The sequence below is a fragment of the Camellia sinensis genome, chromosome 5 (assembly GCF_055761805.1).
Source record: "Camellia sinensis isolate YWXY chromosome 5, ASM5576180v1, whole genome shotgun sequence".
Classification (NCBI taxonomy): Eukaryota; Viridiplantae; Streptophyta; class Magnoliopsida; order Ericales; family Theaceae; genus Camellia; species Camellia sinensis.
In genome coordinates, this window is record NC_138965.1 from 123,028,509 (window position 1) to 123,049,211 (window position 20,703).

General features: G+C 34.9%; 1 protein-coding gene and 1 long non-coding RNA gene across 2 annotated transcripts in view; both read left to right on the forward strand.

The window, feature by feature from the left end:
* LOC114268854 (uncharacterized) overlaps nucleotides 1–20,703 on the forward strand; it is a 224,054-nt gene that overhangs the window by 195,916 nt on the left and 7,435 nt on the right. Inside the window, exon 3 of the mRNA XM_082869715.1 lies at nucleotides 18,894–18,985. Coding sequence (XP_082725841.1) covers nucleotides 18,921–18,985 — 65 coding nt within the window. The 5' untranslated portion in view covers nucleotides 18,894–18,920. The remainder of the gene's footprint in view (nucleotides 1–18,893; nucleotides 18,986–20,703) is intronic.
* Nucleotides 3,936–18,883, forward strand: LOC145790841 (uncharacterized). Its single transcript, XR_014330100.1, has 3 exons — nucleotides 3,936–4,074; nucleotides 17,250–17,289; nucleotides 18,767–18,883. It is a non-coding gene; the product is annotated as an uncharacterized LOC145790841 (long non-coding RNA).

Here is a 20,703-nt window from a genome sequence, read left to right on the forward strand (position 1 = left end):
TCTAGGCTTTTGCATTTCAAAATATCTTCTTCAATCGATTTCTTCCTCAACATCTCAGAGGGTAAGTCACTCTCTTGATTATATGTGTGTGTATCTCTTACTTCTATTTTTGCATTTCTCATCTCTGTTATGTTTTCTACTTCTTTTTCATCTATTCATTTTTCTTCATCTATGATCAATGCCTATCATTTTGGCAAGCCAAAACTATAGATGATTTACATTTCTCGTCCATGTTCTCCTTTTTCTTCATCTCTTCATTTTTCTTTGTATGCAGGTGTTTGGGAAGTTACTATTTTAGTAGGTTATTTTAATTTTTGACTATTTTAGGAGACTAAAATTTTTGTATTTAGAAAGATAGTAATTGGATGTGATGTTTGTGAGAGAAAAAAGTGAAATAATTATGGATTTAATGTGATATTTTGTCTTATTGACTATTTTAACCTATTTTGTCTTTTAGTGCTATTTTAACCAAAAAGACTAAAAAAGTTTCTTCCCAAACACCCATATGATCATTGCAACCCAAAGTTATAATTTGACGTGTTAGATCATTTCCAATCTTTCATCAAATCCTTCATCAAATTTAAATTTGATAAAAAATAGTGGTGAAAATATGGTCCAATCCTTTCATCGAACTTGTATCAAATCAAGGGAGAAGCATATTTTTCATTAAATTTGATGTAATTGTTAAAACATGAAGGATTGGAGTGGGGTTTTTTTTTTAAAACCAAAATTGATGAAAAGTGAAATTTGAAATGAGAATGTAATTTTTTAAAAAGATTTTAATGAAAATTTGATGAAAGAATTGAAATAGTTCATATTAATATTTTTGTTGATTTTTATCTATAATTTTTGTTGTTGTTGTTGTTGTTGTTGTTGTTCTTGTTGGTACTGTTCTTGTTGTTGTTCTCATGTTCTTGCATGGCAGATTTTACTTGGCAACTCCTATAACATGCCACTGGAGAACCCTTTTCTGCCCAAGCTAATGGTAGCTGTTTTAGCTAACCATTGGAGTAGCTAGCCTTTTTTTAGCTTTTTTTTCCCCTCTTTCTTATTTTATTTTTTTATCTTTGATCTCCACATCTTTATTTTTATTTTTCCTTCCCCGTCTCTATTTATTTTTTTTTATCTTTTGTTTTTTATTTTTTCTTCATCTATGCTACCTCTTTGCTATGTTTTTGTTTGTTTATTTCATTTTCATCTCCGTTACTTATTTGTTGTCCCCTTTACCTATAGCTTTACACCTCTCTCTCTCTCTCTCTCTCTCTCTCTCTCTCTCTCTCTCATCTTTGATCTGCACTCTACATGTCCGGTTACTTTCTCCTTCTTCATCTCAGTCTATTTTTTTTTTCATTTTTTTCATCTATGCTTTCCATATGGTATATTGTTTTTTATTTTATTTTATTTTTATCTCTATTACTTGTGTGTTTTCCCCTTTTCCTATAGTTTTATGCCTTTACCCTCTTTTGTCTCTCTGTTACGGTGTCGTATAACTAATGTATGGAATAATAATTTTTATATGTAATGTTTATGCTCCATAATATTTTTATATTTTAATAATCTTGATAGGTAATGTTTGAATGGAATGCTTCTTCAGGTTTGTTTGAGTGTGGTTTTTTTATTTATTTTTTATTTCAATGGAAATGAGAAGTGTTTCAATTTGTAATACTATACTCATTCATACGTCATGAAAATAAGATTTGAAATTTTTTTTTTTAAAGAATGATGATAATTTTTTACCACAACAATGGCAACAATTTTATGGCCGTGTTTGTAGGGATTAGATTAAAACCTTGTTGGGCAATTTCCTCATTGGCACAAGTACAATTCCATTTTTTGATATTAACAGGCAAGATTGCAACAAAATAAGTAATTACACCTCTTTTTTTTCATTGTCAATTCATACAGTCCTTTATGTGTTTTGTTGAAACTCAGTTAACTAATGTTGACATAATTTTCTTAAACTACTTAAATGAATAGTAAAACTAAAATTTTTCAAGATAAAACTATATAATCCTATTACCCTTTTATGTGAATCAAATGCCTTTTAATTGTGAAAATTATTGATTTGATTAAGTGTAAATTCTTGTACATGTTTGCAAGATAAATATCAATTTTCACATCAATTATATCTCCAATCATCATGCAATTTGAAGTGTTAGACTTAGCAGAAACATTTACACAATCTCTTAGAAGTTCGATTTGAATTTGGAGGAAGAACATTGTCACACTAAAAATAACTTTAATAAATTCTGAGTAGTTGAGTTGGTTGCTATAAAAAAGGATTGAGATTTGGCATTTCTCTTTAACTTCAATTTGTATTTAGGCCTTGTTTGGCAATAGATTGGTTTAGTTAAAAAGTCAAAAAGTTACTAAAAAAGTTAAAAAGTCAAAAAACTAACAACTTATACTAAAAAGTCAAAGATTCTCTTTTCTCTCTACTTTTTGCACATCTTTTCGTAAAAAGCTAAAAAGTCATCCCAAACATATTAGGTTTTTTTAGCTCATATTTTAGTCAAATAGTTAAAAAGTTACTAAATTAACGTGTTCCTAAACGAGGCCTTAGTAAAATTTTAAAAGATTTTTTCAATTTTTTTTAAGTGTATCTAAATTAAGTAAATTAAAAAGTGAAAAAAATAAATATTAAAAAATATTTACAAAATATAAATTAAAAACTCAAAATTATTTTTAAAAAATCTAAAACCAATTCAAAATCAGAATTGTTTGGGGAAATTTCAATTAAGTTAAATTTTTTTAAAATTTACAAATAAGTGGTAATAATTTCTTCTACATAATTCTAATATTTAATTTTTTTTAAAATTTACAAATAAGTGGTAATAATTTCTTCTACATAATTCTAATATTTATTTTTTTCAAATTAATTTGTAATTTTTTTTAAAAAAAAAAAAATCCCAATACAAAACCCGCGGCAGCCCAATCCAATTTTCGCCCTAGAGTTGAGTCTTCAGTGCTGCTCTTCTCCTTCTTCTTCTCTCTCTTCTCTGTGGGTACTTTTTGGGTTCCTCTGTTTTTTTCCCCTTTTTCTCAGTTGGGTAATCCTCTTTCCCTCTCTGCTTGGTGGCTATTTTTTGGGTTTCTCTGTTGTTTTTTTTTTTTCCTTTTTCTTTCTATCAGTGGTAATATTCTTTTCATTCTTCTTCTTGTCTGTTGTTCCGACCAAATGTATGGAGTTTGATCATCACGACCTGGAAGAAAAAATAGCAAGCATTAGCCCATGTAAACGGAAACGCCCCGAAACTCGGGTAGTAAAAAATTGGTTATGCAAAGCTGTTGGTTTTAATTTTGTTATCTTTTTATATATATATATATATATAATTTTTAAATAATGATGTAAACAACAGGTCCCTACAAAATTATTGTGCATTCTTTTTGAGAAAATAAAAATGTCTAAGATCCATTTTTTTTTCACCTCCTTTGACCCTCTCTCTCTTTCATTGGTTGGATTTTTTTTTTTTTTTTTTGTCTTCCAATCACCACCTGTCACATGTGTGTGGGGTGGTTGTCACATGTGTGTGGGGTGGTGAGATGGTGATTGGAGGGGTTTCCATCACTTTTTTTGAGAAAATTCGTTGATTTAAGAGCTGTGCAGTGGATCTGTCGACCTGTCAGAACCGCCCGACCCGACCCCAAATGAATGGTTGTGTGGTGTGTGGCGGACGGGCGCGGGCCCAATATTTCAAGTTGTCGGGTTCGGATTGGGAGCTGTCATTTTACCCCGGAAACCCGACCCGCCCGTGCCTTTTTTTTTATTCCTTTTCCCCCCCAATTTTATACCCGCCTCAGGCCCTTTTGTGTAGAATTGGCCCTAATTTCTTCACCGACACAGACCCAACACGCTGAGACTCTGTCTCTCTCTCTCTCTACCCTACCCTACCCTACCCTACCGTCCGACGGTAACCTCCGGCCGACGATCTACACTGAACGACCGACGATCTTCACTTCTGAACGACGATTTGCTTGCACTGAACGACGATCGATCTACCACACTGATACATATGCTAATGTGTACTTGGATATTGATATCAAAAGAGCTGCTTTAAAAACTTCTCCTCACAGGTAGGTATTTAATTACTACATTATTATATGAGTCCTGCTTTGCTCAATACAATTTTAATTCTACAATAAAATTTTAATTCTTACATATATGTGCATTTGTGTGTGTGTATATATATATATAGAGAGAGAGAGATTGTTGTCTAGGTGAGAAGGCATTATTTATGGGGTCTAGCACTATCATAGATTGTGAGAATGTCAATGGTACATACTTAAGTACTATTTTAACATCTGCTAGTCTCCTTAGGTCTTCTGCGGTACCCGAGGATATCAAGGTCATTATTTCAATAAAAGTATTTTTTTTGGGTGCAATACAATACTATTCAATGTTTTTCAATGTGCTAAAATAATGGTACACTATTAAATATTACTTCCACTAATCTAATACAGTCCAGCTTGCCAACAAAATTTTCATACTGAAATTTGGTGGAAGAGTAAGCAAGATGGTAAAGAAAGTGAATATATGTAGTAGCACATGGTAAACACTTGTAAACAAATAACTAGATCAGAGGAGAGGAGGGGAGAGAGAGAGTCCAAAAAATAGTTAGTTCACCAGTAAACTCAAGAAAAGAAAAAGAGAAAGGAAAGAAAATACATCGGGAGAGTAACACACCATAACGATTTTGATTTATTAGCAACACTCACACGTCCACCGAAGTCGAAGATAACATCATTCCTGAATTCCAAGTTCCTTCCACACATGAGAGGAAAGATATTGAAAATTAAGATTTAAATCATACAATGTGCGGGAAACAGTTGAGTGTGGTGTGCTAAACCTCCTTTTAGAATTTGTGAAACCTCTTCACAACCAAAGGTGCATCAATAATATTGCAGAAATTGGGCAGTGCACTGTAAACACAAAAGTACATTAGAGACCTGAGGGTTAGATGGGCCAGCCCATTTGGATTTGAGTAAGAACAAACATACTTGGGCAATATCTTGGAAACTGAATTAGGAATTTGCAATGAGAATGATCCTGTGATATGTGCATCAATTGTAAAGAAGTGTAAAGAACCATATAAGATTAATTAACCTAATGAAAAATCAATTACCACAACATACATCAAACAGAAAAACTTGGAACTTTGTAAGAGCAAATGTTCAAGCACCACTATAATCACCAAAGTTTCATATTAACTTCACACTTCTCCAATCGAAAAGAGGAATCCAAATAGGAGAGCAAGTCCCCAAGAAGATGATAATTCAATAGAAGAAACTGTAGTTTCACCTGCCAAACTGTCAAATAATGATCATTTCCACAAACATCCAAATGACTAACAAACAAATATTTTTCCTACTTGACTCACAAAGACACCAAAATATGATTATCGTATCTACCAATAATGATCATAACAAATTACCATTTTTTTATCATCAACAAAATAAACTTGTCCATATCCAACAAAGAAAGAGATACAAATGCAAAGTACATTACCCCACAACAATAACAAAATATCAGCAAAAATAGAACAAGAATGACTAAAATTAGCAACATTCATTGAAGTATATCATTTCCAATAGCTTCTTAAATTCCATGTTCACAATATCCATTGACACCCCCTTGTATGATTCAATTAAAACAACTACCTATGCCCCTTTCCCCCGCTGCTAATCCGTAGAGAATGCATTTTTCTTTTACCTTTGTCTTTGACCTTGCGTTTTATCCAAGACTGAGGTAAGCAATCTTGACAGAATTTTATTAAGCTACTTAAATGAATACCGAAGGAAAAAATATTCAAGATAAAACTATATATGCCTATCACCCTTCCATGTGAACCAAAGATAGGCGTCGCAAATGACCTAATCATGCCATGAAAATTATTGATTTGAATCACATTTAACTTCTTGTGTAGTTCAGCAAGGTCAACATCTTTCTTGGTTAATTATATCTCCAACCATGCTCTAGCTTGGAGTTGTAGACCTAGGAGAAACACTATGACTCTGAGTATCTCTTGCAGCTCAATTTGGACTTGGAGAAGGACCATTTTTACATGGAAAGGCAACTTGTCCTATGACCAAGCTATAATATAGGTCCGCTAGGTGAGATATAGCATAAACTTCCATTTCTAAGTCAATAAAATCTTCATTGCCAAACTTGGCAAAGTTAAATTCAACCCCTTCCCCTAGACTATCTATCAATTTCACCAATGCTAAATCTCACTCTCTATTTACTGAAACCAATTTGGCTGGCCAAAATTCTTATTCATCTGCATGGCGAAGAGTTATCGTTTCAAGATTATCGGGTTGGATGTGTGCACATGTCAAAACAAACCCACCTTGTTTAAAATGACCCCATCACCATGTACTACATTCATTATGTTTGATGGCTCTCCAACTAAGGAATACTTGCATTTGCCACTCTCATTTCCAGCCAAAGAGAGATTTTTCAAGGAGGATATTTAATCTAGTCTCTATAAGCACCACAACTTGTTTTATTTTGTCATAAAACTGGGGCCTTTGTTGTAGTAAAAGACAGTGTTCAAAGCTGATTTTCATGACCTATAAGAACAATGAGTACTGGATTACAAATTGAAACAATTCTTATATCCATGATGGAAAAAAAATATAGATAGGACAAAATATTGATGGAGAAAGGGGAAAAACAAACATGAAGAAAAAGGAAATAGATAATAAAAAATTAAAAAACAAAGACACAAACACAGACATGAAGAAAAACGTTATGCAACAATAAATTCACGCATTGCCCTGTAAATGTTACTAAAATATAAAAACTTTATGTAGTTTATAGGTAATACTTGGAATGTTGCATAAAGTTTTTATATTTTAATAATCTTTACGGGCAATGCTTGAATAATGTTTAATCTTCATATCTATGTTTGTGTCTTTATTTTTTTATTATCTATTTCGTTTTTGTTCATGTCTGTTGTCCCCTTTCATCCATTTTTTTTCCATCTCTGTTGTTTTTTTCATCATGGAAATAAGAAGTGTTTCAGTTTGTAATCCAATAATCATTGTTCTTATAGGCTATGGAAATCAGTTTTGAACAAGAATTTTCAAACAATGATGATTGCCTTTTACTACAACAAAGGCCACAATTTTATGATAGAATGAAACATGTTGTGGTGCTTATAGAGACTGCATTAATACCCTCCCTGAAAAATCCCTCTTTGGCTGGAAATGAGAGTGGCAAATGGAATTATTTATTAGTTGGAGAGCCATCAAACATAATGAATGTGGTACATGGTGGTGTGATCATTTTAAATGAAGTCGGTTTGTTTTGACATTTGCACACATCCAACCCGATATTCTTGAAACGATAACTCTTCGCTGTGTAGATGAAGAAGAATTTTGGCTAGCTGAATTGGTTTTGGTAAGTAAAGAATGAGATTTAGCATTGGTGAAGGTGATAGATAGTCTATGAGAAGGGGTTGAATTTAACTTTGCCAAGTTTGGCGATGAAGATTTTATTGACTTAAGAACGGAAGTTTATGTTATATGTCACCCGGTTGACCTATGTTATAGCTAGGTCGTAGGACAAGTTGCCTTTCCATGTAAAAATGCTCTTCCTCCTTCAAGTCCAAATCAAGCGGCAAGAGATACTCGGAGTCTTAGTGTTTTTCTCCTAGGTCTACAACTCCAAACTAGAGGATGGTTGGAGATGTAATTAACCAAGGAAGATGTTGACCTTGCTGACCTACACAAGAAGTTAAACGTGATTCAAATCAGTAATTTTCACAGCATGATTGGGTCATTTGGTGCACCTATCTTTGATTCGCATGGAAGGGTGGTAAGCGTATATAGCTTTATCTTGAATAATTTTGACTTAGGTGTTCACTTAAGTAGTTTAAGAAAGTTGTGTCAATATTGCTTACCTCAGCCTTTGACAAAATGCAAGGTCAAAGACAAAGGTAAAAGGAGAATGCATTCTCTATGGATTGGCAGCGAGGGGAGAAAGGGGCGTAGGAACTTGTCCATATCCAACAAAGAAAGAGATACAAATGCAAAGTACATTACCCCTACAACAAAAACAAAATATCAGCAAAAATAGAACAAGAATGACTAAAATTAGCAACATTCATGGAAGTAGATCATTTCCAATAGCTTCTTAAATTCCATGTTCACAATATCCATTGACACCCCCTTGTATGATTCAATCAAAACAACTGCCTACGCCCCTTTCCCCTGTTGCTAATCCATAGAGAATGCATTTTCCTTCAGCAATCTTGTCAGAATTTTCTTAAACTACTTAAATGAATACCGAAGTAAAATACGCCTATCACCCTTCCATGCGAATCAAAGATAGGCTCCCCAAATGACCCAATCATGCTATGAAAATTATTGATTTGAATCACGTTCAACTTCTTTCTTGGTTAATTATATCTCCAATCATCCCGTAGTTTGGAGTTGAGTTGTAGACCTAGGAGAAACACTATGACTCTGAGTATCTTGCAGCTCGATCTGGACTTGGAGGAGGAGCATTTTTACATGGAAAGGCAACTTGTCCTATGACCAAGCTATAATATAGGTCAGCTAGGTGAGATATAGCATAAACTTTCATTTCTAAGTCAATAAAATCTTCATTGCTTAACTTGGCAAAGTTAAATTCAACCCCTTCCCCTAGACTATCTATCAGTTTCACCAATGCTAAATCTCACTCTCTATTTACTGAAACCAATTTGGCTGGCCAAAATTCTTATTCATCTGCATGGCAAAGAGTTATCGTTTCAAGATTATCGGGTTGGATGTGTGCACGTGTCAAAACAAACCCACCTTGTTTAAAATGACCCCATCACCATGTACCACATTCATTATGTTTGATGGCTCTCCAACTAAGGAATACTTGCATTTGCCACTTTCATTTCCAGCCAAAGAGAGATTTTTCAAGGAGGGTATTTAATCTAATCTCTATAAGCACCACAACTTGTTTTATTTTGTCATAAAACTGGGGCCTTTGTTGTAGTAAAAGACAGTGTTCAAAGCTGATTTCCATGACCTATAAGAACAATGAGTACTGGATTACAAATTGAAACAATTCTTATATCCATGATGAAAAAAAAATATAGATAGGACAAAATATTGATGGAGAAAGGGGAAAAACAAACATGAAGAAAAAAGAAATAGATAATAAAAAATTAAAAAACAAAGACATAAAAACTGACATGAAGAAAAACGATATGCAACAATAAATTCACGCATTGCCTTGTAAATGTTACTAAAATATAAAAACTTTACGTAGTTTATAGGTAATAATTGGAATGTTGCATAAAGTTTTTATATTTTAATAATCTTTACGGGCAATGCTTGAATTTACTGTTGCATAATGTTTAATCTTCATATCTATGTTTGTGTCTTTATTTTTTTATTATCTATTTCGTATTTGTTCATGTCTGTTTTCCCCTTTCATCCATTTTTTTTTCCATCTCTGTTGTTTTTTTCATCATGGAAATAAGAAGTGTTTCAGTTTGTAATCCAATAATCATTGTTCTTATAGGCCATGGAAATCAGTTTTGAACAAGAATTTTCAAACAATGATGATTGCCTTTTACTACAACAAATGCCACAATTTTATGATAGAATGAAACATGTTGTGGTGCTTATAGAGACTATATTAATACCCTCCCTGAAAAATCCCTCTTTGGCTGGAAATGAGAGTGGCAAATGGAATTATTCATTAGTTGGAGAGCCATCAAACATAATGAATGTGGTACATGGTGGTGTGATCATTTTAAATGAAGTCGGTTTGTTTTGACATTTGCACACATCCAACCCGATATTCTTGAAACGATAACTCTTCGCTGTGGAGATGAAGAAGAATTTTGGCTAGCTGAATTGGTTTCGGTAAGTAGAGAATGAGATTTAGCATTGGTGAAAGTTATAGATAGTCTATGAGAAGGGGTTGAATTTAACTTTGCCAAGTTTGGCGATGAAGATTTTATTGACTTAAGAACGGAAGTTTATGTTATATGTCACCCGGTTGACCTATGTTATAGCTAAGTCGTAGGACAAGTTGCCTTTCCATGTAAAAATGCTCTTCCTCCTTCAAGTCCAAATCAAGCGGCAAGAGATACTCGAAGTCTTAGTGTTTTTCTCCTAGGTCTACAACTCCAAACTAGAGGATGGTTGGAGATGTAATTAACCAAGGAAGATGTTGACCTTGCTGACCTACACAAGAAGTTAAACGTGATTCAAATCAATAATTTTCACAGCATGATTGGGTCATTTGGTGCACCTATCTTTGATTCGCATGGAAGGGTGGTAAGCGTATATAGCTTTATCTTGAATAATTTTGACTTAGGTGTTCACTTAAGTAGTTTAAGAAAGTTGTGTCAATATTGCTTACCTCAGCCTTTGACAAAATGCAAGGTCAAAGACAAAGGTAAAAGGAGAATGCATTCTCTATGGATTGGCAGCGAGGGGAGAAAGGGGCGTAGGAACTTGTCCATATCCAACAAAGAAAGAGATACAAATGCAAAGTACATTACCCCTACAAAAAAAGCAAAATATCAGCAAAAATAGAACAAGAATGACTAAAATTAGCAACATTCATGGAAGTAGATCATTTCCAATAGCTTCTTAAATTCCATGTTCACAATATCCATTGACACCCCCTTGTATGATTCAATCAAAACAACTGCCTACGCCCCTTTCCCCTGTTGCTAATCCATAGAGAATGCATTTTCCTTCAGCAATCTTGTCAGAATTTTCTTAAACTACTTAAATGAATACCGAAGTAAAATACGCCTATCACCCTTCCATGCGAATCAAAGATAGGCTCCCCAAATGACCCAATCATACTATGAAAATTATTGATTTGAATCACGTTCAACTTCTTTCTTGGTTAATTATATCTCCAATCATCCCGTAGTTTGGAGTTGAGTTGTAGACCTAGGAGAAACACTATGACTCTGAGTATCTTGCAGCTCGATCTGGACTTGGAGGAGGAGCATTTTTACATCTAAAGGCAACTTGTCCTATGACCAAGCTATAATATAGGTCAGCTAGGTGAGATACAGCATAAACTTTCATTTCTAAGTCAATAAAATCTTCATTGCCAAACTTGGCAAAGTTAAATTCAACCCCTTCCCCAAGACTATCTATCAGTTTCACCAATGCTAAATCTCACTCTCTATTTACTGAAACCAATTTGGCTAGCCAAAATTCTTATTCATCTGCATGGCGAAGAGTTATCGTTTCAAGATTATCGGGTTGGATGTGTGCACATGTCAAAACAAACCCACCTTGTTTAAAATGACCCCATCACCATGTACCACATTCATTATGTTTGATGGCTCTCCAACTAAGGAATACTTGCATTTGCCACTCTCATTTCCAGCCAAAGATAGATTTTTCAAGGAGGGTATTTAATCTAATCTCTATAAGCACCACAACTTGTTTTATTTTATCATAAAACTGGGGCCTTTGTTGTAGTAAAAGACAGTGTTCAAAGCTGATTTCCATGACCTATAAGAACAATGAGTACTGGATTACAAATTGAAACAATTCTTATATCCCTGATGGAAAAAAAATATAGATAGGACAAAATATTGATGGAGAAAGGGGAAAAACAAACATGAAGAAAAAAGAAATAGATAATAAAAAATTAAAAAACAAAGACATAAAAACAGACATGAAAAACGATATGCAGCAATAAATTCACGCATTGCCCTGTAAATGTTACTAAAATATAAGAACTTTATGTAGTTTATAGGTAATAATTGGAATGTTGCATAAAGTTTTTATATTTTAATAATCTTTACGGGCAATGCTTGAATTTACTGTTGCATAATCTTTAATCTTCATATCTATGTTTGCGTGTCTTTATTTTTTTATTATCTATTTCGTTTGTGTTCATTTCTGTTTTCCCCTTTCATCCATTTTTTTTCCGTCTCTGTTGTTTTTTTCATCATGGAAATAGGAAGTGTTTCAGTTTGTAATCCAATAATCATTGTTCTTATAGGCCATGGAAATCAGTTTTGAACAAGAATTTTCAAACGATGATGATTGCCTTTTACTACAACAAAGGCCACATTGTTATGATAGAATGAAACAGGTTGTGGTACTTATAGAGACTAGACTAATACTTTACTTGAAAAATCCTTCTTTGGCTGGAAATGAGAGTGGCAAATGTAAGTATTCATTAGTTGGAGAGCCATCAAGCATAATGAATGTGGTACATGGTGGTGGGGTCATTTTAAATAAAGTGGGTTTGTTTTGACATGTGCACACATCCAACCCGATAATCTTGAAACGATAACTGTTCGTCGTGTAGATGAAGAAGAATTTTGGCTAGCCAGATTGGTTTCAGTAAATAGAGAATGAGATTTAGCATTGGTGAAAGTGATAGATAGTCTAGGAGAAGGGGTTGAATTTAACTTTGCCAAGTTTGGCAATGACGATTTTATTGACTTAAAAATGGAAGTTTATGCTATATCACCCTCTTGACCTATATTATAGCTTGGTCGTAGGATAAGTTGCTTTTCCGTGTAAAAATGCTTCTCCTCCTTCAAGTCCAGATCAAGCGGCAAGAGATACTCGGAGTCTTAGTGTTTTTCTCCTAGGTCTACAACTCCAAACTAGAGGATGGTTGGAGATGTAATTAACCAAGAAAAAATGTTGACCTTAAGTTAAACGTGATTCAAATCAATAATTTTCACAGCATGATTGGGTCATTTGGGGCACCTATCTTTGATTCGCATAAGGGTGGTAAGCGTATATAGCTTTATCTTGAATAATTTTGACTTAGGTGTTCACTTAAGTAGTTTAAGAAAGTTGTGTCAATATTGCTTGCCTCAGCCTTTGACAAAATGCAAGGTCAAAGGTAAAAGGAAAATGCATTCTCTATGGATTAGCAGCGGGGGGAGAAAGGGGTGTAAGTACTTGTTTTGTTGGAATCATTCAAGGTGGTTTCAAAGGATATTGTGAACACGGAATTCAAGAAGCTGTTGGAAATGATCTACTTCTATGAATGTTGCTGATTTTGGTCATTGTTATTCTATTTTTGTTGATATTTTGCTATTATTATGGGGTGGTTGTATTTTGCTATTGTTATGGGTACATGTACTTTGCATTTATATCTCTTTCTTTGTTGGATGTTTCTTGTATGGACAAGTGCTAATATTAGTTTTTGTTTTTGTTGCTTATAAAAAATAGTAATATGTCATGAAAATTGATAGGTATGAAAATTTTATTTTGGTGTCTTTATTGATAATTTATAAGGGCCTGAAATGTTGTTGGTGTAAGTTTTCTGAATGAAACTATTTATTCAATTGTATCTTATTTACAAAGAGTCATCAATTTATATAAACCTATGACTGAAAACGGAAATACAACTAATTCAAATATTTACACCACAATTGTTCCTAGTTCCTAATTCCTAATATACCCAATCATGCCAAATTGAGAATATACACAACATATTCTCACTTCCCCGCTCAAACTCAAGGTGTTGTAGTAGAAAATATTGAAAGTTTGTCAAGAAGAAATTGAAACCGAGCGGTAGTGTGAGTCTTGGTGAAGAAGTTCGTAAGTTGCAAAGCCAAAGAGACAAGGAAGCGAGATAGAGCCAGACTACAGATGTTGTCGGACAAAATGACAATCAATCTCAATGTGTTTCGTCCATTCATGGAAGACAATATTGTGGGCAATCCAAATAGCACTGCAGTTATCACAATAGAGGGAGGTCGGAGAAGACTGAGGGACACCCAAATCAGATAAGAGACAACGAAGCCAAACAATCTCAGCAGTAGCATGAGCCATAGCACAGTACTCAGCTTCGGCAGCAAAGCGAGCAACAACAATTTGTTTCTTGTTTTTCCTAGAGATCAAGGAATTGCTAAGAAACATGCAGAAACTAGACGTAGACTTGTAATCAGTAACATTACTAGCGCAATCAGAATTAGCATAAGCCACCAAATCTAGAGAAGAAGTAGAGGATAATAGTAAATCCTGAAACATAGAACCTCGAAGATAGTGAAGAATCCGAACCAATGCAGCCCAATGTGTGGAGCGAGGAGCAGAAACAAACTGGCTAACCACATGAACAACATAGGCAAGATCAGGATGAGTAACCGCCAGATAGGCTAAGCAATCCACAAGCTTGTGATATGAAGTGGGATCATCTAGAGAGACACCATCAGTAGAGTTGAGCTTCACATTTAGCTTAGTAGGTGTATCAGAAACCTTAGTATCAGTGAGACCAGCACAGTGAATGACCTAATTAGCATACTTAGCCTAAGATAGAAAATAGCCCTTTGGAGAAAAAGTAATCTCAATACCAAGAAAATACTGCAATGGACCCAGATCTTTCATCTCGAAGGTGCGGAAGAGATGCTGCTTGACCTCAGAGATAGCAGAAGAGTTAGTGATGATCATATCATCCACATATAGTAAGAGAGCAACAAAACCAGCCGACGTATGTCACAGAAACAAAGCAGAGTCAGATGCAGAAGGATGAAATCCAAGCTTAGTAATAGCAGTCTGAAAATGACCATACCAAGTACGAGGAGATTACTTCAAACCATATAGAGCGCGCCGAAGACAACAAATCTGTCCTGAGGATTGGGAAAGGCTAGGGGGTGGACGTATGTAGACCTCAGTGAGATGACCATTAAGAAAAGCATTCTTAACGTCCATTTGATAGAGGGAGCAATGTCGAATAACGGCAACAAAAATCAAGGTACGGACAGTAGTCATCTTGGCAATAGAGGTAAACGTCTCATCATAATCAATATCGTACTCCTACAAGAAACCCTTGGCAATTGGGCGAGCTTTGTTTCGCTCGAGAGAACCATCAAAATGAGTCTCAACTTTATAGACCCATTTACAACCAACTAGATTCTTGCCAGCAGGCAACGGGACAAACGCCCAACTATTAGTCTTCTGTAAGGCAAACAACTCATCCTTCATAGCTCGAACCTAATTGGGATCCTGACAGGCCTCCTTTTAAGACTGAGGTTCTAAAAAAAAAAAATGAATAGTAGACAAAAAAGTACGATAGGAAGCAGAAAAACTTATATGAGACCAACCGAACCTGTTTGGAGGATGACGCTCTCTAGTAAGATATCTGTGTGCAGTAGGATCAGAGTTGTCAAAAGCAAAAGGGTCAACAGTAGGGGCAAAGACAACTGGTGGAGGGAGAGTTTGGCGACGAGAATAAACTAGCCATGGAGGAGGAGGAGGAGTAGGCTGGGGAGAAGGAGGAGAAACAGAGCAGATTCATGGGGTTCAGTGGAAAAAGAGGGAACAAATTCAGGGGGAACAGTAGAGATGTACTCATCAAGAGGGACTTCAAAAGGAAAAGCTTTGATACCAAATTGAAAAGCCCAACCCACACTTCACCTTAAAACCCAGGTATTAAGGAGAGGGAATCTAGAGGCTTATAACTGGCACAGATTGGGCAACTCCAAACAATGTGGGACATATTCTAACACACCCACCTGGAGGACAACATATACTAGCCAGACAAATGGTACACCAATCACAAGCCCAACCAAGCTCTGATACCATGTAAGTTTTCTGAATGAAACTGTATATTCAATTGTATCTTATTTACAAAGAGTTCGTCAGTTTATATAACCCTAAACCTATGACTAAAAAAGAAATACAGCTAATTTAAATATTTACACCACAATCGTTCCTAATTCCTAATATACATAATCATGCCAAATTGAGAATATACACAATATATTTTCACAACTGGCCTCTTCAAGGTCAACTAATTTCAGCTAAAGCTTATTGCTTGTGTTCATTTAAATTCTTTTTCGAGGGATACCTAGATTGATTAGTGTTGTTAGTAGCTACATATACATTAGGGGTGATGTTAGAAGCATCTATCCTTAGATTTTTCTCATTATACTAAATTTTACTCTTTGCATTTGTCACTTGGTAAGTGATAGTGAGTTGTGTTCATGCTTATACTTGATTTGGTATACAATTGCTTGTTTGTTTGAATCAAGTGATATCTTTCAAATGTGCAACTAAATTCTTCAGTGCTATGGAGTCAAATGCTCAATGTTTACATATTTAGGTTTAACTTGCTGGACTCTTCAATTGGTAGGTCAACTAATTTTAGCTAAAGCTTATTGCTTTTGTTCATTTAAATTCTTTTTTGAGGGATACCTAGATTGGTTAGTGTTGTTAGTAGCTACATATACATTGGGGATGATATTAGAAGCATCTATCTTTACATTTTTTTCATTATACTATATTTTACTCTTTGCATTTGTCACTTGTTAAGTGATATTTAGTTGTGTTCATGTTTATACTTGATTTGGTATACAATAGCTTGTTTGTTTGAATCATGTGATATCTTTCAAATGTGCAACTAAATTCTTCATTGCTATGGAGTCAAATGCTCAATGTTTTAGTACAAATTTTGGTTTTAACTTACTCTCTCTCATGTTATATAGACTCTTGAAAATCAATCAAATATCCATGTTGAATACTTGATACTAGAACGAGGGTGTGACATATATATCAAATACTTTCCATTAGACACTTTTTATATATTGAATGCTATCACTATATGTAAATATGTTATTGTATAATTATTATAAAATAAGTTAACTATATAATTAATTAATTTTATCAAAATATGATTAATTTTTATTGATTTGACATATTCTTCAATTTAAAGTGCCTCCAGTTTTTTTTTTTTTTTGAGAAACAAAGTGCCTCTAGTTACCATATGAGTTACCATAAAAATTATTATTTTTATTTGAAAAACTAATAAAACTTTAATAAAGTAAAATTTATAAAAAAAATAAATAATATGACATAAAATAAAAATGTTAATTTAACAAGCATAACATCTTTTTTACATCTATAAAGAATTAGGACCAATTTTACCCCAAATTAAAATTTCCTCCAAAATTTTGGCCAAATCCCTCCTAAATTCTTGAACCCTGAAGGACCCTCTCCTGGATTACCTCTCTCTTTTCCTTCTCTCTCTAATTCCTGTCTTTCTCACACAATCACTTAGTAACTCCTTCCTCTCATCCCTCTCTCACGGTCCCACGACATTTTCTTTTGGGATATTTTCTTCGTCATTTATCTCATGCCACTGCTGTAACGCCGAAATCCAAGCCACTGTCAATTGAACAACTTCGACCATTACGATTTTGCAGTTGTGTCCTCACCAGGCAACTCTCTCTCTCTCTCTCTCTCTCTCTCTCTCTCTCTCAATTTCTAAACCCTAACTATATATATGTTTTCTGCAGTTGCATATTCTCACCAGCTTATTGTTCTTCTTTCAAATCGGTGAGTTACTCTCTCTTCCCTCTCAATTTCTCTTTCCATTACATTTTTTGATTCAGCTCTAATATTAGTATGTTCATTATTTTCAATTTTAGATTTTGATTTCAGTGTTGTCGATGCCATTTTCTATTGATTTTAGGTGGCTTTCAAAACTTGTGTTGTTGTTGGTTTAGTTGTAGAGTTCAAATATTTGCTTGCATTTCTTGTTGCGTTTGATAAATTTTAGTTTTTTGTGGTTGTTTGTTGAATGAGCTTGTAGATATGTTAAAATTCAATTTCATTTTTGACAAATTCCCTCAATGTATCATGTAATTTTGGTGATTTGCATTGTCGTTGAAAATTTGATTGTTGAATTTCTACAATGAAATCATAATATTATTCAATTTTGTTTCCTGCTGATGTAATTTATGTTTCTGAAAGAATAAAACATTATGTGCCTCTGTAATTAATTATTTTTCCATCAACTTACTGCTATTTCAATCTATGATCACGGTTCATATTACCTTGAATTTCCTCATGCAAGCTTCAACTGTTCAGTGCTTTTTTTTTAATTATATATACATGTGTGTGTGTGTGTGTGTGTGTGTGTGTGTGTGTAGTAGGGCCTTCTACATTGAATTTATATATTGTGGTTAATTTATATTTTAAAATGTTGTAGTTGTGAATCAAGATTTGCCAATTGATGTCGTAATTGTAATGAAATGCTACCATAAGCATAGCAGCAAATTTATGTTTCCAATATGATTTTTTTCAGACAGATTAGATGTGGTGTTTGAAGCAAAATATTCTCTATTTCATGAATGAGTTCCGGTTGCTTCCATATACAATTTGGTATTACTTTTTTCTTGGGGTAAATTACACTTTGCACCCTTGAATTTTGCACCAAATTTCACTTTGGTCCCTACACATGAAATCGTGACAGTCAACCCTCTACACTTCTGGTCAAATCGTGACAGTCAATAATGTGACAAGCATATGACTATAAGATGATAGCAAAAGAGAAAAATCACCCAAATTTCCTGTCTATACACATTTTGTCCTAAAATTTATATTAAATTTTGATTGTATTCAGCTAAAACAAAACGTAAATTGTGAACGATTAAGGAGATAAACTAGGGTTTTGCAAAAATTGGAATAATGAAACTTTGTTGTCCACAATAATAGTCTTTGATTTCTCTGCTGCATTTTTTTTTTTTAATTCAAAAGCTCTACTGTCTTACCTTTTCGTCCTAATTTTCAGCATATGAACACACACACACACACATATATGTATGTATATATATAACTCTCACATGCTTATCACGTGGGACAGTATACTGGTGGGAAATGATAATGATTTTCCTTTCTTGCCCTCATTTCATAGTCACATGTTTGTTACATGACTGGATTTTGTTAAAAACTTAAATAATTGAGTAACATAAGGGGCAAATTGACACTTGACCAGAAATGCAAGGGTTAAATGCCACGATTTTATATGTAGGGACCAAAGTGGGATTTGACCAAAAGTGCAGGGAGTTGACTATCACGATTTCATGTGTAGGGACTAAAGTGAGATTTTGTGCAAAATGTAAGGGTGCAAAGTGTAATTTATCCTTTTTCTTGCATAGTACTTGAAAGGATGTCAGGTGACAACGATGCTCAAATGGAAGCAAGGTTGGGGCTTGAAATCTAGTGAATTTGCTACTCCTTACAACTGCAAGTAATTTTTTAATTCTACTATTTTCCTAGGAAATTTCATATGTTGTGGCATCTTGGTTTGATTCTTGAGGAATTGACATAAGCATGTGGGTTTATTGTTGGGCAATTTGCTAGTATACTCATTTGTGATCCTTGCATATTTTTTTTTTTTTTTTTTTTTTTTTTGAACGGTGGGAATATATATAAAATCAACTTACAGAAAAAGTTACATCACCATTAAGGAGAGCAGCAAGAGCTGCAGGTGGGTTAGCCACCCAATTCAAAGGCAAGAGATTGCAAGCATGATTCTTTGCTACCCAATGAGCAACCTAGTTGTTGTTTCTGTTAGTCCACTTCAACTGCACATTCCCCACTCTGACCAGATGGCGGATGACAAGTAATATTGCCAATCCTTCCCACGGGGGCACGGTTTCACCCACTCCCAGTTTTATAACTTCAAAACAGTCACAGCATGGGCTTGGGTCCTCATAGCCGCCATTCTCACAGCATGGGCTTCAGCCACAAAGGCAGAGGAAGCTGGAAAGGAGGAGACAAAGCCATCAATAACATGGCCCGCAGAGTCTCTCATAATAGCAGCAGCAGTTGCTATGGCTTTGTATTTGTTAAAGCTTGCATCATAATTGATTTTACACTCCCCAAGAGGTGCAGGTTGCCATCCCGCAGCCTCCACCAGTGCTGGAACTAGTGTAGCAATGTGAGCAGTGTGGCCTATTTGGCAATGTGCATGGTATTCATACCACACCTGAGCGATTTTCTCAATTGTAGCCATGGGGTCAATAGGGACCTGATTGAATAAGAAGGCATTTCTCGCTTTCCAAATATGCCACCCAATGAATACAATTTTGTTGAGGACCAAATCCATGCCATCAACCTGCCGCTGTAATTGCATCCAACTATTCGTTCATTCTGCCACATTCACCACAGACCCTTTCTCAATTCTAATATTCAACAGGCTGTCGAACCACACAGCTTGAGTCCACGGACAATCAAATAACAAATGTTCTACCAATTCGTCATCCTTCAAGCAAATAGGACAAACCTGAGAGGTTGAGCATCGCCGTCGATGGAGATTAACCTTAGAAACCAAAAGATTCTTACAAAGCGCCACCAAAAGTGCTTGAGTTTGGGAGGGGCCTTAATGTTCCTCAGATTCTTCCAGAACCCTTCGGGAAGTTGAAAAGAGCTGGACGGTTGTGACTGAGAACTCTCTTGCTTGGACATCTTTGCCACCCAATAATCAAATTTTACCGAATACAGCCCAGACTTGTTAAGATGCCAAAGCAGCCGGTCTTCTCTGTCCACCAGCGAAATGGGAATGAGCTGAATTGCTTGGGAATCACCACTAGACAGAAAGTGTTGAATGTCCTCAATTTTCCACTGTTTCCTTATGGGATCAATTGCATCTAAAACTGTCACAATGTGGAGGTTTTGAGGAAGAAATCTGAAAAGAAGGCACTGTTGGTATCCATTTATCATCCCAGAACTAAATAGACTCACCATTTTGGACCTGCCATCGCATCCCTTTGTTCAAGAGATCCCTCCCCTGAAGCAAACTAGTCTAGGCCCACGAAGATCTCGCTCCAGTTGTAGCACAGAGGAAATTGGATACAGTCCTTTGAAGAGTTGTGCCCAGTAGGAATGTGGATTGGTGATAAGTCTCCAACCCTATTTAGCTAACATGGCCTGATTAAAGGCTGAGAAGTCATGAAAACCCATACC